This window comes from Apaloderma vittatum, unplaced genomic scaffold (assembly GCF_000703405.1).
Source record: "Apaloderma vittatum isolate BGI_N311 unplaced genomic scaffold, ASM70340v1 scaffold25660, whole genome shotgun sequence".
Classification (NCBI taxonomy): Eukaryota; Metazoa; Chordata; class Aves; order Trogoniformes; family Trogonidae; genus Apaloderma; species Apaloderma vittatum.
In genome coordinates this window covers 6,030-25,778 of record NW_009696621.1, presented here as the reverse complement: position 1 = coordinate 25,778, position 19,749 = coordinate 6,030, and the positions used below count along the sequence as shown (strand labels likewise).

The 19,749-nt window shown below is 37.8% G+C and overlaps 1 protein-coding gene across 1 annotated transcript; it reads left to right on the top strand.

Annotated features, from left to right (window-relative positions):
- The first annotated feature begins 829 nt into the window (after positions 1 to 829).
- On the top strand, positions 830 to 19,509 carry SLC7A6 (solute carrier family 7 (amino acid transporter light chain, y+L system), member 6). The gene is made up of 9 exons (XM_009875725.1): positions 830 to 1,396; positions 4,404 to 4,529; positions 6,226 to 6,370; positions 8,616 to 8,739; positions 16,026 to 16,129; positions 16,657 to 16,753; positions 16,987 to 17,136; positions 17,857 to 18,040; positions 19,336 to 19,509. The coding sequence occupies exons 1-9, from the start codon at positions 865 to 867 to the stop codon at positions 19,428 to 19,430; spliced, it is 1,557 nt and encodes a 518-aa protein (XP_009874027.1). The 5' UTR covers positions 830 to 864; the 3' UTR covers positions 19,431 to 19,509.
- Positions 19,510 to 19,749: the final 240 nt, after the last annotated feature.

The following is a 19,749-nucleotide window of genomic DNA, read 5'->3' as shown; positions in this document are numbered from 1 at the left end:
GTCTTGAGAAAGTGGCTTTTCTCCAGATGGTCAGTTCTGAAGCAGAGTAAAAGTTTATTTCATGTCTGTGTTCTTAGGTACTGTGAAATGCAGTTGCTAGTGGAGGAATATGGATTTAAACTACTGTGGGTTTTTTCATGTACAGCCTGTGCTCTTGGATAACTCAAAGGCTTGAGGCAGTGGTAACAGTTTTGGGGAGGGAGCAAACTGTAGTGTCAGTTAGAAGTCAAGAGTTGGATCAAGGGGATTCTGGAGTAAGTATCTCTTCATTTTGCCCTTAGAAAGAGCACACTCTGCATTAGTAGCTTTTGCAACCCTATTACTAGGTCACTCATAACTTATATGTGCAAATACAATAATTCAATAATTTGTTTTGGTTTTTTGGTACTGCAATAAATCTATGTTCATGCTTGGACCTTCAAGCTTGGCCTTACAGTGCTTGCTTTTCTATGTATACCTTACTTTATTTCTATCTGTTCTTCTTTCCTTTTTCACACTGGAGTCCCCTAAATCTGTCCTTCCTATGGGTTTGGTTGTTTGTTGTTTGTGTTTGTTCTTACTCTAAATGTAGAAGTTCCTTTCTCAGCTTAAATTTTATTGGAATTTGTCTCTTGCTCCATGTGTTGTTTTTTTCTGTTGTTTCTTTTTTATAACTCTGCGTGAATTTACTTTTATGTAAGAAAGCATACAAAGCGACCAGAGGAAATTTCTGAATTCACATTTGTAAATTGTTTGGTAAAAAGGCAGAAAGAAGATTTGTCAAGAAAGTCCTGGGATAAAAAAAAAAATTATAATGATTTCAGCTGTCTATATTTTGTTTTAGATTGTGATTTGGAGTTGTGGAGAATTCACAGTCTTTCCACAATGGGAGAAAGGACAGATTGTATGAAGTCACATACCTCACTGGCTGAATACAGCCCCGTCAGTAAATCAGACAGGACAGATCCAAGTGACAGCTGTGAAAAGCAGGATGGAAACGAAAATACAATGCAACTGAAGAAAGAAATATCTTTGATAAATGGGATAAGCCTTATAGTAGGCAACATGATTGGTTCAGGTATCTTTGTCTCTCCTAAAGGAGTTCTCATCTACAGCAAATCTTATGGATTGTCTCTAATAATTTGGGCAATTGGAGGAATTTTTTCAGTCTTCGGAGCTCTCTGCTATGCTGAACTTGGAACCACAATTACTAAGTCGGGAGCCAGCTATGCATATATCTTGGAGTCGTTTGGGAGCTTCATTGCTTTTATTCGTTTGTGGACCTCACTCCTAATTGTCGAACCAACTAGCCAGGCGATTATTGCCATCACCTTTGCCAACTACATAGTTCAGCCTTTCTTCCCTTCTTGTGACCCTCCATATTTGGCTTGCCGTCTCATAGCAGCTGCTTGTGAATGTAAGTATTTCTTGAAATTTACTCTGGTAGTTTTTTATCCAGGGTTGAGTGTTATTAAGATAAATCCTACCAAGTCCCAGAGTTGTTGCATACTGAATCTGCAACAGTTTGAATTACAGTGAGGAGAAGAACCATTTTCAGCACACGAGTAACTTAGAGGTATTCCGTCAGTGAATTACCATTTTCTCACTCAGCAGCAGAACAAGGTATTTAACTCTTCCAGGTTTACTTGCATGGCAAAAAAATGGGGGGGAGGGGGAAGTGTTGGGTTTTTATTTTTGCCCTCAGAGAAGTATATGAAATCAATCTTCAAGATACTCTTGGTGGGGTCTAAGAGTTGTTGCAGAATAGCTGTTACCCTATAAATTCTGATGTAATTTATTTTACAATAGCTTCTCAATGTAGAAATGCTTGGGTAATTATTCTGGTAGGGCTTCAAAAGATCATTCGTTCAAGATTATTCTTTATGCTCATGGTTAACTGTAACATCAGTACAAGAGTACCTGTTGTAAAGCTGTTTTGAAAAATGGAAATTTTGTATGCACTTAAAAGATTGAAATGTTTGTAGTCAGATACGACTCTGTTCAGTATAGAGGAACAACTGCCTACATTCTTCAAATCAGGACTGTTCTTCTGTATCAAGAGAATGAAACCGTATGATTGTACTGTGTCTTATTTAATTTTGGGCATTTCCTATTAAAAGTGTTTATATGCTTATTTTGTATTTCCAGTACACAGTGAAAAATGTTTCAGACAAATCTGTATGGTAATCCTTCATCATGTACCGATCAGTCTCCACGTGCTGTGGACCCTGCCATCTGTATTCACGTGAAGCTTTTATCATAAAGTTACTACAGAACTTGGGCTTTTTTACTGCCAACAATATGTTCCAGGGAGATGTGCTGCTCCTAGTTGTTTCCTTTTTGAGGCAACAGTCTGTTGAAATAGTTCTAATGTTCTTTATTACGTTTGGCTGGCTAGTACTAGAGGAGGGGAGAGACAGAACAGTGTGCTTTAAATACTTCACCCCCCCTAACTACTTGTGAACATTAAAGATTCCCCTTTCATTTTTGTAAGCTTATTTGTTACTGTTGGGAAAGCACTCAATGCTCTGGTCCAGGTAGCAGGGAGAATAATAACAAACTTTTTCAAAAAAATCTGGCAGCTTACTCAGTTCTGTTCCCTCCGTCTCTCTCCTCCCTTCCAAATGTGTGACCGCATTGTGTTGTGACAATTTCAGGAATGAAATCAAAGACCTGTAATGTCATGCTCACATTCCTCAAACAGATATTGTCCCAAGGTATCCTGGCACGGATTCAGGAACGTGGGGGAGTCTGCTCTTCCATTTAAGGTGTCTCGCGTCTAAGGGGAGTTAGCCCCTATGAAAAGCAGTTTATCAAAAAGCAAGAAACTGAGACAGAATGTTTCAAATCAAACGATTGTGTACTAGATGTAGAAAGACAACGGGATGTCCCCTATGCTGGCTGCTAGGAGGGGGAATTTAGCACCTTTGTCTTTAGTGGAGAAGTGACTGCAAGATCATCAGTCTCATGTGGGAACGACTTAAATGGTCCATTTTATAGTTTTAAGGGCTTGTTCTGCCCTGTTCTAGGTGTCAGTGCTGAGACTCTCACCCCTGCTCCACACCTTCATTTAGCTGTTCGTGTTCAAGGCTGCACTTCTGCCTGGCCTGGCAGGGCTGAAGTTGTGGGTCAGATCCGTAGCTCTGGATATGATTAATAATTTATTAATGAGGTTGCTGGGTATGGAAGTCTGAACACTGGTTCGCTACAGATTGTATGTGAGAATGGGTGGGTTTATTGTGGTTTTTCTTTTGCTCCTTTTTTAAAAAAATACCGGAACACTGTAGTAATAACAACACTAGATCCAGTGTCAGATCAGGTGTATTGTTATAGCGTGTAACTTGGGCAATTGCTTTGGCAATGGGGATGGCATCTGGTGGTGCTACAGAACTTGACAGTTTTCAGGTTTAGGTAGCTAACCCATAATTAAGGTGAGGAAAACATGAGAGAATAATTTTACTACAAGAAAGAGAGAGATTATGTGGCTCATTCAGATTCTTTAATATGTTTTTTGTTGGATTTTTTTTAGAATACAGCATTTCATCTGAAGTAGAGACAAAACCCTAATGTACTAAAATAAGGAGTTAATAATTACTCTAAATGAAAGTTGCTTAGAAAAAGAATAAGTTATGTCTGAAATAAACCCTGTGAGCAAATACTCCACAGATAATACCAATCATTAATACTGAGGAGCAGAAACCAAGCAGAGTTGCTTTCTTCCTGAGGGCTCAGGGAGCTACAGCAGTCTTCTGAAATTTGATATGACTGTGGATTTTTTTTCCCTTCATCTAGCCACTAGAAATTGGTTCAGCTGTTCACTTGGACAGACTGCGTCTTATGCTAGTGCTATGCCTTTGAGATCATTACCCTTCTTTTTTTATCGTTTTAAAATTATTACTTTTCTATTTGATCAATGTGCTAAGTACATTTTTATTGTAAAAGTTTTTCTTGGATTATGGGAAAGGAAAGAATTTATCACAACTTTTCATTTAATTTTGATTTGCTACTATCTTACTCCTTAAAGAATCAAGTTTAGCTTTTATTTATATACATATTTAAAATCCATAGTACAAGAAAATTGTTTTGAAAGAAAAAGTATGATAGAATATAACCACTTTTGTACTAGCTAGAGAAAAAATGAAATGTGGGAGAAATATTTAAACTTCTGGGTTGGTATAAATAATGTAATGATAATTTGTGTAAGAAGAAGATAACACTGAATTAGTATTTCATTCTGTAAAGAACAATGAAGATATTGAAGATCTTGAATCCTATTCAGTATTCAGCATTTGAGTCCAGGCAGAGGTTGTCTGGCTCTCCACTTGAGGAAAGAGTAATAAATGCAAAAGCAAAATGTTGAGAACCATGAGAATTAAATTGAATATTGTTCAAATAGCATTTTTATTTTATTTTTTTTCCTTTAGGTCTTCTGACATTTATAAATTGTGCCTACGTTAAATGGGGAACACGGGTGCAGGATATATTTACGTACGCTAAAGTTATTGCCCTTATTGTCATCATCGCAACTGGACTTGTTAAAATATGCCAGGGTAAGCTTATAAAATTAAAGCAAAGGTTTGTGTTTATCGATTAAACTGGTCTAAAGACTCTAAAACACCTCTGTATGTTATCAAATGCCTCAGCATAATATAGCCACTTTGAAAACAGCAATAATACCAGTGTTGGACGTTTTCATGATACTGTATCATTTGAAGCTATCCTATCTCACTTGACTTTGAGCTGGGTAAAATAAGGTGACTGATTGCTCAGCTGTGTTGTGCAATTTACAGCCTGCAGTATGGAATAATAAAGGAAATGAAACCACCAAAAATACAGAGCTAGCAAAATACGATGGGAACATAGAAAGCTGTAAATTTGTTTAGGGAGCAGACTACTTTGCAATGAGACCAACTGAAGATCTTTTTTACAAAATGAATTTTGTGCAACTTAAAGCAAAAACAAATTTGTAAGAGCACGTAAGTAGATTTGTGAAGCAGCAGCTCTATTCTGCTCACATTCTGAGTTCTGTTGAGAATTGGAAAGTCACTGGGGTTTTGGATTTATTTTTAATTTGTGTGTGTGTGTTGGGTGTTGTGCCTTCAAGTTAGAGGAATTCTGAGCTTAGTTTTATTCTTAGCCCTTCCTTTGGGGAGAATTCATTGGTTTGTTAGCTTTAAAAAAAAATTACCCTGCTTTCAAAGCTGCCGTAAAGGTTGTTTCCTGACAGTCTGGCAGTTTGTGTCCTTTGCTCTGACCGGTTATTGTTGAAAGTCCATGAGCAAGGTAATTATTGTGAATGGAACAGGAATATGTGTATGTGAGCACCGTGTGGAGTGTTTACTCCTTAGCACATCCCTTTCTTCGTACATACTGAGCTTGTTCACTACTAACATGCTCAATGTTGTCTCCCATTCTGTTTCTAACTTGGCAGTTACTCTGCTGATGTCAGTGCCAAGGGAATAGCAATGTCTGATTAGGATAAAAATTAGGGGAGAGAAGTGAGTCTACATTTGCCTGGCCCATTTTGATGAAGTCTAAACATTTTGGGATGCATACATAGTACAGGGCACGTTTTGCAATGACATAACTCACCTTTCTGTATTTGGTGGTTTTCTGGTGTGTATGTGTACGTAAAATAGTCTGAATATGTAAAACTGCAATTGAACTTGTCTTAACTTGCTTAAAGTCAAAAGATGGCACAAGTTCTCATAAATATGGTGCAAAAGAACACACACTTTTCCTCTTGACTTGGGAAGATTTTATTTTAGCAGTAGTATGTTCTGCTAATTGTTTTCAGTTTTCTGTTTTTAATAGCTAAAGCTTACCCGTTTACGTGGGATCTTTTGCCATAGTTCTATAAAATCATCTGTAATCCTAATTTTCTGCATAGGCTAAATGAAAATTTAAAAGGATATAGAAGGATAGAGTGGATTATTTTATAAAAACTACCTCTAGCCTGAGTACTGTCATTACCACTTGTTTGTAGCATAATCTGAACTTAATGTGCTGTTGTGGACAAACTAAATGTTTATTGTAGGGCAGAATCTTCCACAGACCGTAATTTTTGGCAGTTTGAAAGTCATGTTTATTCTCACATCTGAAGTACAGGGCAGAATTGGAAAAAGGGCTTAGTAAGAAGCTTTGAAGGAATTAAGGTTTCTCAGTTTATTTGTGAGTCAACTTGAAAAAAAAATTACTTGCTTTATTTTATTATCCTGTACTTCATTGAATCTCTCCCCTGCACAGGACATTCATCGCACTTTGAGAACTCTTTTGAGGGATCCTCTTATGATATTGGAGACATTTCCCTCGCACTCTATTCTGCCTTGTTCTCTTACTCTGGCTGGGATACGCTTAATTATGTAACAGAAGAGATCAAAAACCCAGAAAGGTAAACAATTTCAGCTTTCTAAACCTGGACAGTTCCCCAGTTGGTTGTTTTGTGGCTGTCATTCACTGATGAGTGCTGAGGCTTTACAGAAATTAGTAGAACTGCTCTACACTTAGATGGTAAGGCTGTGAACAGCCACTAGCAGCGATTTAATCATTTTAAACTCCATTAAAAAAAAAAAAGGTAAGAGTAAGTAAGTCTAGACGATTACAGAATGCTGTATTCAGTGCTTGATAAGCCTTCAGTTCAAGATGTTGGTTCCAATAGGTGTTAATATTCCAGTGAAACTATTATATAAGTGTAGTCAGTGCTGTGTTTATCTGTGCAATAATTCTGATTTCGTATCTAAGAATGTTATCTTTTCCATTAATTTGTGTTCTAAAAGTGTGACTGACTAATCTCATTAGTTGTGAGTCTGTAAGCAGATGCCTCTATGTTAAAAATAGAATCCCATTTGATTGTTTTTACTTCCTATTATAAGCAGCAGCTCAGATTTCTGCAACTGAAAGATAAGGAATGGAAGTGTTTTCCAATTCTCCCAGCAAATTTTGACTTTTGCAGTTTGTTCTGTTATCCTTGAACTCTATGTTGTGCATTTAACCAGGAAAGTTCTCTGTTAAAAAGATAAAATTGCAGATGTTTTAACTGTAAAATTAGCTATTTTTTTTTTTAGTCAAACTAAATTTCAGGTTGACAGCCCTTCCTTAAATTGTCTTGCAAAGATTTCCTCTATGTATTTAGAAGAGGTGTATGTTTTGTGTTTGTATCAATCCCTTGGTCCTTCAAATTGTTTGGTTTTTTCCACTGAAAGAGCTCCCCTTTGGAGTGGTGTTGCAAAGCCTTTTCACCTTTTTGAAGTTAGTGTATTGTTCTGTGTTATCAGTCGGATAACTGTTGTATTAGATGTGTTGTTTTGAAAACTAATTTTTCTTATCCACAGATCAGATTTGAAGTAGTCCCTTGGCTGTAATCTTGGGTGATGCAAAGTCCTTAAAATACCATTTCAGCTTTTTGTTAGATCACATAACATTTCTAAATTAATTTCTAAGTGGTTTTCTAATTCTGTTTCTTCTCTGCTCTGAGGTTCACACATCTCCTGCTGTGAGTCTGCAACCCGGAAGCACAGTCAGAACTCCCAGTTACTAATTTACTCATTTTTATAGGGGATTGCGGTGCGTGTTTGTTTGTCTGTTTCCACAGCATCAGACGGACCCAGCTGGAGTTCTGGGGCTCAGGAAGTTTTTGAGGAAACTTCCAAAGTGCATGTTATTTTTCTTCTTTTTCGTTTTTTTGTTTGGCTTTTGTTGTTGCTACTGAAAGCCACGTTTGTGGCATTTGCTCATCCATGTTACCGTGCCGTGTTTGAGTTCAAACTATGCAAAAGCGAGAGTAACACTCTCTGTTCTCCTTTCCCTTTTGAGACATTTGAATGTCCCTGCAAGCTTTGGGGAGAGAAAAAGGCTGAGAAAAGCCAAAGACTGAATTTTAAATTTTGCTTCTGCTCTGCACAGTTTCTCCCTGCCGAGCTGCAGACTCAGGGCTGTGAGTTTACCTCAGCCTTAAGTTAAATCTTACCTATTTGCACCTAGAGGTTCACAGTGATTTCATGTTACTGTAGACTTTTTTGGTGTTACTTTCTAGACATGTGCTTGCTACTAAGATAGACCAGATCCTGAGACGCACGGCTGCAGAGCAGTTTTGAATCTGCTCTCTGCTTATGCAGCCCAGTTAGTTTGTTCTCGGCTGTGATGAGCGCAGATGAGAAGATGTGATGTTTGTTTCGGGGATCTCCCTTCATCAGTTCTAGCAGTAGGTGCTAGCAGAACAGCAGAATTCTCCGGGGGGAATGAGTGCAGTTACTCAGAGCTCTGCCCCTTTGGGTTTTAGTTGTGGTAATTAATATGGCCAGCAGGAAATAATTTAAAGCATGTGAATAATTTAAAGCTACTATTACAGATCTGGAAGTTAGGGTACTTGAGAAGTAGTTGCACAGAATCCCTTTTTACACATAGTTTAGGCTTTAAGTTATTGCAAATAATCCTGTTTTGTTCCAGTATTCTATATTAGAATTTTTAATTTTAAGAGAAACCAAGCTTTTCCAGAGGTACCTATTTTGAAGTCTTTATTCTGTCTTCATGCCTTTTATCTCCAAGCTAAAGGATGGAAATAAATTAAGTTTATTCTGTTATTAATAGATTTTTTTCTTTCTGCATTGTGGTTTTGCTGAGTTTTATTTGTCTTACAGGAACTTGCCACTGGCTATTGCAGTGTCTATGCCAATTGTGACAGTTATCTATATTATGACCAATATAGCTTACTATACAGTGCTGGATGTCAAAGCTGTTCTTTCTAGTGATGCTGTGGCAGTGGTAAGTTGACCATGTGGTATTTTGCTCTATTATTCACTTTTCACCTTTTAGGGATGCATTTAATTTTGAGGAACAAACCAGGAAAAATCTCTCTTTTAGTACAGTACTTCACTGAATACAGGAGGACAGAAAAAACGCATTGTGAATAATTTAATCTTAAATAGAAAATCAGTTAATGAAACCATGTATAATAATAATATATTAGCAGATTGATTAAAACAAGCACAGATACATCTTGTTAATTTATTTTGCACTTGTGCACTTGGAGCTGATTGTAAATTAGACTCATTAGCACATAATAGTCTTCTCTGTTCCTTCATGCTACACTGTTTCGAAAGCTGGAGAGGTATGCAGATCAGTGTTGCACTGAGCTACATCCTGCTGAGCCAATAATCGGTGCAGTGCATATCCGTAAATGGATGTGTTGTAGCTCAGCTATAACAAAGTTGAGGTTTTTATCTCCTTTTTAATAACTTAAATCACCGTCTTCACAACATTGTATTAATTCCAAAAACTTTTAATATTTTGAAATTAATCACTTTTGTATATGGATGCAAGTGTGAATCCAATTAAAATATATAAGCTTCTTAAAGCTGGTCAAAACATGTTTTATACTTAAAGCTAATTATTAACCAAAAGTGAAGTTTTTTTTCTTCTGCCTTGTAGCTAGTGAATTAATTGGATAGTTCTGGTTAGAGTTGAGACTTGAAAAATTTAATCTTCTTTTTGGTTGTTTAAAATGGAGGAAAAGAAATAGCTTTCCTCCCTTTTAAATACCGAGTTGGCTTCTAAAATTTAAGTAGTTAGACAATGGATGAGTGATAAATACATCCAAATGAAGGGAGTATTCACTCTGTTCCCACAGAGAATTACTATGATGAAAAACTGGCTTAGCATATCAGCAAACCCTTGTTTCAGGTATTTAGGCAGATGGTTCCGCAAAAGCACTTTTGTGATATTCTTCGGTCAAGAGGCTTTGAGCTGCGAAGGAGGGGAAGATACGTTCTAAGTGATGAGAGAAAAAGTTATAAGTAAAAGAAGTACTAGTAATGATGTATTTTTGCACATCGCCTTGCATAGTGTTTTTCTTGGTGGCTGAGAGGTGAAAGAATTCTTATCAAGGGTTAATAAGGAACAAAATGATAAATGATACTTCAGTATTAGCTTCATTGTGGTGTAGTCCCAGTGTCAGGGCTAAGAAACTAATTTTTTAAAGCTCTTTTTTGTTCAAGTAATTTAAATAATACAGCAACAGCTAGCTTAGAAGTTTTGCAAATGCTCTTCAAATGATTGCTGATCACGTGAAAATGCTTCCTTTTTCAAAGATTCCTGTCGGAGTTTCACAGTTGACTTCTATTTTACCTCCTTACGCAAACCATCGCAACCCTTGTTAAGTGTTCAGCATATGAAGCGGTTACTCTGTAGCACAAGCACACTTAAAATAAATAAACCTAGAAATTTTCTTACTTTCCCCTGTCACTGAACAACTATTTTTTTGCATCTGAGAGGCCCATTGTATTTTTTGTTTGTGAAGAGGGCAGCTGGCTCCACAAGCACTTTCTGGTCTGCTTCATCTTCTAGCAGGAAAGAATAGTGGTTGCCAGTGCATGCTCGTTACCTTCTTCCTGTGTTTGGTCACGTCTGGGTTTTTTTGACTGAGTTCACACAATAGGTGATAGTTGGCAGCTTACTTCTTTTCCTTGGAAAAGCTAAAAGTGATTCCTGGTTGCAGCAGACAGTTGGTTGTCTTGCATAGCTGGCTCTTCTCTTCTTGGAGCTGTACACCTTTGTTGGTAGGTGGGATTAAAGATGATGACCTCAGTTGCATATTTGAATACAATCTTGTGAGTCCAGCATTGATCAGTCCAGTCTACCCTGATGTACTCGTATTCTAGAGCAGACTTGCTTTGCTTTGACATGCCCTGTCCCTCAATGAACCAGGAATGTAGGAGGCCGTGTGTTTTAGCTGGTTTAGTCTTCTTTGGTGTGTAACATAACACATGATGAGTCTTTTTCTTCTGACTAAATTCAGCCAGAAATTCTTAAGATACTCTTAGACCTTTTGGTTATTACTTCTCTTTCTCATTTGGCCAGTCACTTGCTTCTTTTCTCAAGAGGGAAAATCTGCTTGTCTTTGGCTGCCAGCGTTCTGTCCCCCTTCTTTGCTTGCACTGGCACCTCCCAGTAAGGTTCCTTTGGATGAAAGGCGCCCTACTTTCATTAGGGACAGGCAGTTGCTTTTAGAGGAGAGCTGTTCAGGGAGTCATTTCCCTTCTGTCTTGGAGCTGGTTGTGATTCACTACCAATGCAGCACTCCTGTTCACAGGTATGTAGAAGTTCTCTGGCTTTGGAGGCCAAGCTGAAAAGCTGAGCCAGAACTTGAAAAAGTGCTACCTCAGTATTTTCAGTATGAGAAAGGTAAGAGACTTTGGAAAAGACCAAATTCTTATTCTACAGCTAGCTATTAAAAATGCTGAGAAGAGGATAAACAGCTGAGAAGTTTTAGATCAGTTATCTTCAGTACCTCCATGAAGACATAAAGGTAATTTGTACTGTTGGAGCTGGCACCTGTAATCTTCATGCGGGCTGTGCGGAAGAGACACGTTACATGCAGCAGACATGAAATACATTAATGCAGTAGAGTAGTGCTGGTTTCTCTTACCGTAAGATTATACTGAGTGACCTAAAGATGAAGAGAGAATTTCAAACTGGACCTTGCACTGCACTGGTATTTTTTTCTCCAAGAAAAGGTGTTGCAAATAATTACAAGGGTGTGTAGCGACAGGATGAGGGGCAATGGTTTTAAACTAGAGCAGGGTAGATTTAGACTAGGTACCAAGAAGAAGTTCTTTACAACAGGGGTGGTGAAATACTGGCACAGGTTGCCCAGAGAGGTGGTGGAGGCTCCATCCCTGGAGGCGTTCAAGGTCTGGCTTGATGAAGCTCTGAGCAGCCTGATCTACTTGAAGATGCCCCTGTTCACTGCAGGGAGTTGGACTACATGACCTTTAAAGGCCCCTTCCAGCCCAACACATTCTGTGGTTCTGTGATTATATCTGTTTGAGTAGAATCAATCAACAGAATGGTGGCTGAAACAAGAATTACAGGAAATCTGAACATTCAAATGGCTTCCTTTTGCACCTTTACGATTTTCTGACTCTGTATTCAGTTGATGTGCACTCTCTTTCCTTTCTTTATGTGATGTTAAATCTAATTTGATCAAATTGAACAGATGTCATACAGTATTTTGACAAATGTCATCTATAGCAGTGGGAGAAAAATTAATCTACTCGGTGGCTTTTTTGCATATGTGGCTTTCTGATTGCTATAAATTAGAGTTTCTTTGTTTCCTTTAAGAAGTAGCTCCTTAAATGCCTGGGAAGCTAAAAATTGAGAAAACAGGCTATAGTTCTGAGTGCCAAATCTTCCTATGATGTGGAAACATATTTATACTCTGCCTGAAGAGAAAAGTCAAAGCAGAATTAATTGCACTTCCAAGATACTAGTCAGATTGCTCATATATATTATTCTCTGTACTGTGCTGTGTGACTTTCAGGGTAAGCACGTTATAGAACTGATCCTGGAAAAGCTTAGTTGCGCAGTACGATCTTGGAAATGAGCTACATAAAGAGGCTCTGTAGATGCCTTTCAAGTCTTCCAAGTAGAAGCACCTCATAATCTTTGGGTATAGTTTTGTTTAAGGTTCTTATTCATGTTGGACTACATTCTCTTTGCAGTTATCCATCTGATCAATACTGTCTAGTGCTTTGCCAGCCTAGCATGTGCTCACAGCTCCATATGCTCTTGATGTAGTCTCACATTTTTTGTGTGCCTCTAAATGCACTTTTTGTGTACAGCATTTTGTGATTCATACCATAAATGTGGGTCTTTCTAATAGTCTGTGTGCCTGAATTACCAGGTGCGAGGCAGTATCCTGTGTATTTTGTGGTGGCAGCTCTTTATGTGTGGCAATTCCCCCTGCTTTTAGTTAGCCTGTTTGTATAGAACTGTTGTTTGGACCTTTAAAAGGACAAAAAGATGTTCTTGCAAACCATTCACAAGTTACCAGCTCATGATCATGAGATCAACTAACCCGAGATTAAAAAAAAAAAAAAAAGTAGTTAAATCAGCCATTCATGTCTTGAAACAAAGGTGTAATTCATTTGTTGGCCATTCTTCTGGGAGTAATGTAACATTTTCGTCATGAAAAAAGGGCAGTTCAGCTGAGAAGTGCGTGGCTGGAAGCTTCTTCCTTCGTTATTATTCCCTGTTGATGGTTTGGAAAAAAAAATCAGAAGGAAGAGGAACAGTTCCAGATGCATGCCTTTCTACAGTGTGCGTGTATATATGTGCATCTTCCATGTTCAGTGGATGGGAGGGCATAAAAGGACTTTGTAATTACAAGTGTTATATCAGCCGCTGAATTCTCTTACTATTTCCTAGCTGTTAGAAGCAGTTATACTTCAAGTCTGGACTACAGGACTTGTCAGACTGTAGCAGAGATGACAATTTAATCTCTTAATCCTTCTTGCTCTTTAGACTTTCTCAGAAGAAACCTGAGAAGAAACCCATCCCCCTAGTGGTGGCTTTCTCCTGTTATGGTGGACTAAATGCTTCTGCTATAACTGCCTCCAGGTAGGCTCCTCTGTCATCCTCTGCATACCCTTTCGAACGTTCCATTCTTTCCCTTGTTGCTGGCTCATTTGGTTTTTTATAAATGCCCTTCACTACTCCCAGAAGTAGTGGTAGTTAAAGTGGAGTTGGTCAGGTGCTCAGGTCAGAGCCCAGGTCTAGCTCATTCGTGGAGGATCTCTGAGTGTACGATTTCCATCCACTAACTCTTCTCCCTCCCTCTTTTGTTCCCTCGGCACAGTGCACGCAGTGTATGTGCTTGATACCTTAATTGCTTTTTGTACTTTTCTCTGCCCTTCTTAGGCAAAATAATCTTCTGACATGCACACAGCTGAATGCTAATTGTGGCCACTTTTACTTACACTTCAGTAACACTTTCTGCAAGAAACACAAGAGTGTAGCTCACCTTTGGAGAAGACATTTCTTAGCCTTTGATAAAATGGGAGCATTGAAGGATTTATAAAAACATGTACTCTGGAGTATAAAAGCGTGTTCATTGTCTGAGTAGTAATATAGGAACTGAGCTGATTTTTTATGTTAGAAATGAGGGTTAAATCCTGTCAGAAAACACCTGCATAAAGACAAGTGGGTCTATATTTGTCATGTGACGATATTTAATGTCACTGGAAAGTTTAGTTCAGCTTCAGATACCTTTCAGTTTTGTTTTGCTGAAAGATCATTTTGCAGGCAGACCTACTTGGCAAACCAGGCTGAACTCTTTAGCTCATTCTCAATTAAATACTCTTTTGCATTACCTCACTTAGGGAAAAGTTAAGCTCTTGAAGTTAATGCTCAATCCTTTGCTCTCTTGGGAATCCCAACTATGACATTAGAAAATAGATTGGAAATGGCAGTGTCATTAGGTATTTCTCCCTTTTGAAGAGTCTGACTCATACAGATCTAGGGAAATTCATTGTTTAGAATTTGAGCCGGGTGAACAATTGTTACACATCATACAGCTTGCATCCAGAATAAATTGAATCTCTAACATCTTGGTCAGTGGATGAATTGTGGCAGTGATGCCATAGCTTTGCCTTTTACTCTTTGTGGTTTTTGCTGCTTATATAAGGGCTTGCTGCTTTCCAAGATTGTGTGAAACGACAGTAGAAAGTTTGGAAGGATTGGAAAGATCTTAGAAAGATTGGTTATAACCATTATAGGGCAGAAATGGCCTGTGAGTTGTTCTCACATCTGGCATTTCACTCTGGCCCATTACGAGATGTTTCAAAAGGAAATGGGAAGTGTTGACAAAGACCAACCTGCCTTTTAAGGGAAAAAGTTACTCCGAATGACAGTAACTAATTTGCATCCTGCAGCATAAGATTACGTTCATACGTTTTCTCTCTCTTCTTTAACTTCAGCTGTTAATATTACTTATCTAAATGTTTATCCTTTAGGCAGCCTTACTAAACAGCTTGATTCTCTAACATCTTGTTGAGTGAGTTCTGTATATTAGCTGTGTATATATTAAATAAAAATAAATCCTCTAGCAGTTTTCACTTTGGTGTCTAGTAATTTCACTTGCTGTTTGGCTTTGGAAATCAGCAGTCCAGGTTTAAATTATCCTTTAAAAATATTACAACAATTGTCTGTTAGAATTTTCATCTTGTTCTCATTCTTAATTTGTTCTGGAGTTGTCTTAATTCATTCACTGGATCACTATGAATTACATTCTGCTTTGAGAGACCAGGTTTCACAGAGCTGCATTTAGATCCAATAAGGATCAATGAGAAGCACTGTGGGTTCTAATAGTTATTTATTCTTGAGCAGCAGAAATCTTTTATATACAACAGCATAAATTATTAATTGCTTGTTCAGTTTCAGTTGACTGACTGAAAATGGGTAATCTGTATACAGAACACATTTCTTATGGTCTTTTGTTAAATTGGTATTGTGATTTCAGCATGAAATAGAATTCATACATGGACTAGTTCTTTTCTCGTGCTAATTTTTGTAACTTTTGTGGGAATCTGTGTGTGTGTATTTTACCACCCCTGTGTTGAAGCTCCATTTTGAGGGAAGCTATGCTAATATGTATTAACTAAAAGATTAACTAAAAGGAAGAGAGATGCTTTAGTAATAATCAGGGTCAGGCATTGACTTTGAACCTTTTGGCAAGGTTCCCACTGAAGTGATTACATGCTTTTGCATCGTCCCTTAGCAGCAGGAAATCCCAGCAGCCTTTGCTCAGGCTTATCTAAATTACACAAAAGGATGGAATAAATTCTGCTTTTTTTTTTTTTTTTACTTCGACTGAGCTCCTTAGCTCATAAATATAATGAAGAAGATGAATAATTTAAAGGGGAGGTTAAGGGGGAAGGTATTTCAAAATAATAAAAATTAAAAACTGAAGAAAATGTTTGTAATAGTACAGACCTGCAGAAAGCTGAATCAGTATATAGGCTTTTGATGTCTGAGGATCTTGAAAACGATAAACCAAGACAGGTAAGAAAGTCGTTTAGCCAAAGGTTCATAAAAAGGTTTACGTAAAATCCATAAATAATTAAAAAAGCTGTGTGCTTCTTTGTGCTGCTTTATGGATTGTCCTTGGTATATTTTTCCATACACTTACTATAGAAGCTTTGATGTCACTGTTTTACATATGCTTTGTTTCAGGTATTTTCATGTTTCCTTTTTCTTTTCCCTTACATCAGACATTTGCTGACCAGGTATTTGGTATCTTCAGCTGGACAATTCCCATTGCTGTAGCCTTTTCTTGTTTTGGTGGACTTAATGCTTCAATTCTAGCATCATCAAGGTAGTGCATATCTCTTTCTGTCTGACGAATGTTCAGAAGTCTTGTTACATGTTATTGTTATACTCTTTTATTATAAAGTAGTCAATATAACATGATTTGCAGTTGATAAAAAATTATGTGTGTTTGATTTTTGAGCATGTAGTTGAGTAATCTTTTAGAGACCTGGCAGTCTCTTCTGGTTGGTGTTGAAAACTGTTCTGCTATAAGCTGGAATGTTTTCAGTGCTAGCTTTTAGAATTTTTTTAGAATAAAAAATTATTTCAGTTATTTTAGATGTTTTCTGTTTTACCTGTAGGATTGCTTTTTAAGAATGGGTGTTAACAGCATGTTTATAAAAGCTTATATAGCTTTTAGGGGTTGTTGTACAGTACATTTTTCCACAAAGGGTTGAATCCATGTTCCAGTTTAAAGGATAGAAATTCAGTGGTGTAAATACTTATTTTGACTGGTATTGGTCTTTGATTTTCTGTGTTACATTCTCTCTCACCTGTGGCCTCAATGTCTATTTTCTGACTTTTTTTTTTCAGGCTATTTTTTGTAGGATCTCGAGAAGGTCATCTTCCTGATCTGTTGTCTATGATCCATGTAGGGAGGTTTACACCTGTGCCAGCACTGCTCTTCAACGTAAGTTACTATTGCTCTTCTTTTCAGTTGTTCAGATGTGACTGTACTTTAAGAAACCACAAGAGAGAACTTCATGTTTACTGTCATTTGAGGTGATTCCTGAGAGTGATTTTTCGAGGCATAAAACCATGCCAAACACCAAGGAGTGTAAGGCATTACTTTAAGGCAAAAAGCAGGTAAAACACTATGTTTCAAACTTCTGGTTTCATCTCCCTCTTGTTCTTTTCTGGCAGTGTGCTATGACCCTGATTTACCTGGCTGTGGAAGATGTCTTCATGCTTATTAATTACTTCAGTTTCAGTTACTGGTTTTTTGTTGGTCTGTCTATTGCTGGGCAATTATATCTACGTTGGAAGGAACCAGATCGACCCAGGCCTCTTAAGGTAACATTTACAATACGTATTGTTTAAAAACCCTGTCTTCTACATATTCTAAAAATACTGTCTAAAATCTCGACCATACCCCTTATGTCTAAAGGTTACAAACTGATCAGGAGATAAAACTTGGCTTCCATTTCATATTGTACCCTGAAAGCTAGCTTGTCTGTTAGATAAGAATAAGTGATTGTTGTAGTAGCATATTCTTACTGTGCGTTAGTTCAGTCAGTATCCCTTCTCTCTGTCAACTGGAGTATGTCCCAATAGGCTCACATAGTAGTTAGGTTTTTTTCCTTGGATTAGAAATCTCTAATTTGGAACACTTAATTAATTCTGTCAATGCAAACCACATTTAACTCTGATGGCATTTCAGTTCATTGTCTGATCCTGTTACCACTTTCTCAGACTTCAAGTTGATACTCTACATGAAAAAGTGAGTCTTGTTTCCTGAGTTTTGTTGGATTTATCCGAAGCCTCTTCATGCTGCTACACTGTTTCTTTCAACGCGGTGGAGTTACCATACTTGATTATTTTTACTTTTTCAATTTTTAGCAGCAGTTCTGCTGAAGAGTAATTCTGCAATTTACTTAGGGTTCCAAACAGACAGATGTGTAAGACAAAGAGCAGATATTTTCATAAAGCAAGGATGATAACTCTCACCAAAATGTTTGTAACTGTAGACAATAAATATTTCAATAACATTCTGTTCTGTTTTTCTGTCTCCAGCTGAGTGTGGCTTTCCCAGTAATATTCTGTATATGCACAGTATTTTTGGTGGTAGTGCCGCTCTACAGTGACACTATAAATTCACTGATTGGAATTGCCATTGCTTTATCTGGAATTCCAGTCTTTTTCTTGGGAGTCTATTTACCTGCATCAAGGAGACCTCAGTTTATCAATAAGATTTTAGGTAAGTTTCTTTGTAGATGGAAATATTAGAAAGAGGAAAATTAAATAAGTTTGGCTGTACCCACTCCCCAGCAGGATGAGGGAGAGCATAGGAAGAACAGAGGTGAGAAGACTTGTTGGTCAAGATGAAGACAGCTTAGTAAATGAAGGAAAGAGGGGAAAAAACCTGCTGCTGCAAAGGCGATCCCGTGCCATCTCCCACAACAGACCAGTGCATGGGCAGTCTCCAGGCAACGGCCACCTCGCACATGCCCACTCTTCTTTCTCTGCATGTTTTTATTGCTGAGTGTGACATTACATGACAGGAAATACCCCTTTGCCTGGTTTGGGTCAGCTGTTCTGGCTCTCTCCCCTCCCAACTTCCTGCTCATCCTCATGCTGCTGGTTGTGAGAGGGCAGAGTGAGAAGGGAAAAACAAAAAAAAAGACTTGGTAGCATGCAAACACCGTTCAGCAATAGCTAAATCACTGGTGTGTTACCAACCCTGTTTGAGCCACAAATCCAAAACACACCACCCTGCGGGCTGCTAGGGAGAGTGTTAACTGCATCCCAGGCAGTCTCAGTGAAGGGGCATACCGATTTTTATACGTAGGTTTTGTATTTACTGCATATTTAAAAGACCATCCACTTTCTACAGATTCTGTCTTTGGTGTTTATAGATTTCTCTTTAATCAAGAACATGAAAAGTCTTTTTCTTAAGACATGTTAACTACTGTGAAAGGGCTGGATATTCTTGGTAATGCAAGCTGTCCTGCTTTACTGAATCAGTTCTTCGAAGATGGATAAATTTTATGTCAGTCACAGATGGGATTTTGCCTTCTGTTGAATTGCTGCAGTTAAGTTATAAATTTAATTCCAGCAGTGCACTGTTGTCATTGGTACTATGTGAGAAAACCATGATGAGGGATGTGGAAAGGGAGGTTTATAGCGAAACCTCAGAATTCAGCAGGTTGTGGTGCTGCAGCACATAGTGAATATGTAAATACTCAGTAATCTTGTCACTTTCCTGTGTGCTATTTCTTTAATTTTTTTTCTACACTCTTAAAAAGACATTTTACTTTAGTTTTGTGGCAGGATGCCTCAGAAAAAAAATCAGGTATCAACAGAACAGTTTTAAACATTATCAATTTTAAAAAATGGAGTGGAAGACACTTTTTGTATTAAATTCTATCATTTGTTTTCCTTAAGAGAAGTGAGGGAGCATTTTTGGCAACTAGCTTTCATTAGATGCATGTTGTGTAATTAGAGCTGAGATACATGGCTAATCTTCTGATCTATCTCCAATTTCCTGTGCAGGTGCAGTCACACGATATATGCAGCTGCTCTGTTACTGTGTTTTAACAGAGGTGGACCCAAACGAGGAAAAGAAGTTAGAAATCAAATCCAACTAAAGTTTTAAAGCCATTACAAGAAACAAGAGGGAGGATAAAGCAATTTTGACAACAAAAGGGAAGAGATGGTACTGCAAAAATGAAGAAAACGGTTTCCAGTGGTCTTTCAGAAACGCTGAAAATGTACTTGGCTGTGGTTGGATTCCCACCTAGATCACGATGTGTCACCCTTCTAAACTGTGGCATATTTTCAGGGCATGCTTTCATTGGATAATGATTACCTGCTCATTTTGGACACACGAGCTATGCGTTGGTACTGTTCCTTCTTCAGAATTGGTATTAAAATGGTAAGAGCTAATGGATCAAATTAGATTTCTGC

What these genes read in the sequence shown, in the direction of transcription:
- SLC7A6 (XM_009875725.1), top strand. Translation starts at nt 865, where the DNA reads ATGGGAGAAAGGACAGATTGTATGAAGTCACATACCTCACTGGCTGAA. An exon ending in CATAGCAGCTGCTTGTGAAT is followed by an intron (nt 1,397 to 4,403) that starts GTAAGTATTTCT and finishes TTTTTCCTTTAG; the next exon opens with GTCTTCTGACATTTATAAAT. An exon ending in GTTTATCAATAAGATTTTAG is followed by an intron (nt 18,041 to 19,335) that starts GTAAGTTTCTTT and finishes TTTCCTGTGCAG; the next exon opens with GTGCAGTCACACGATATATG.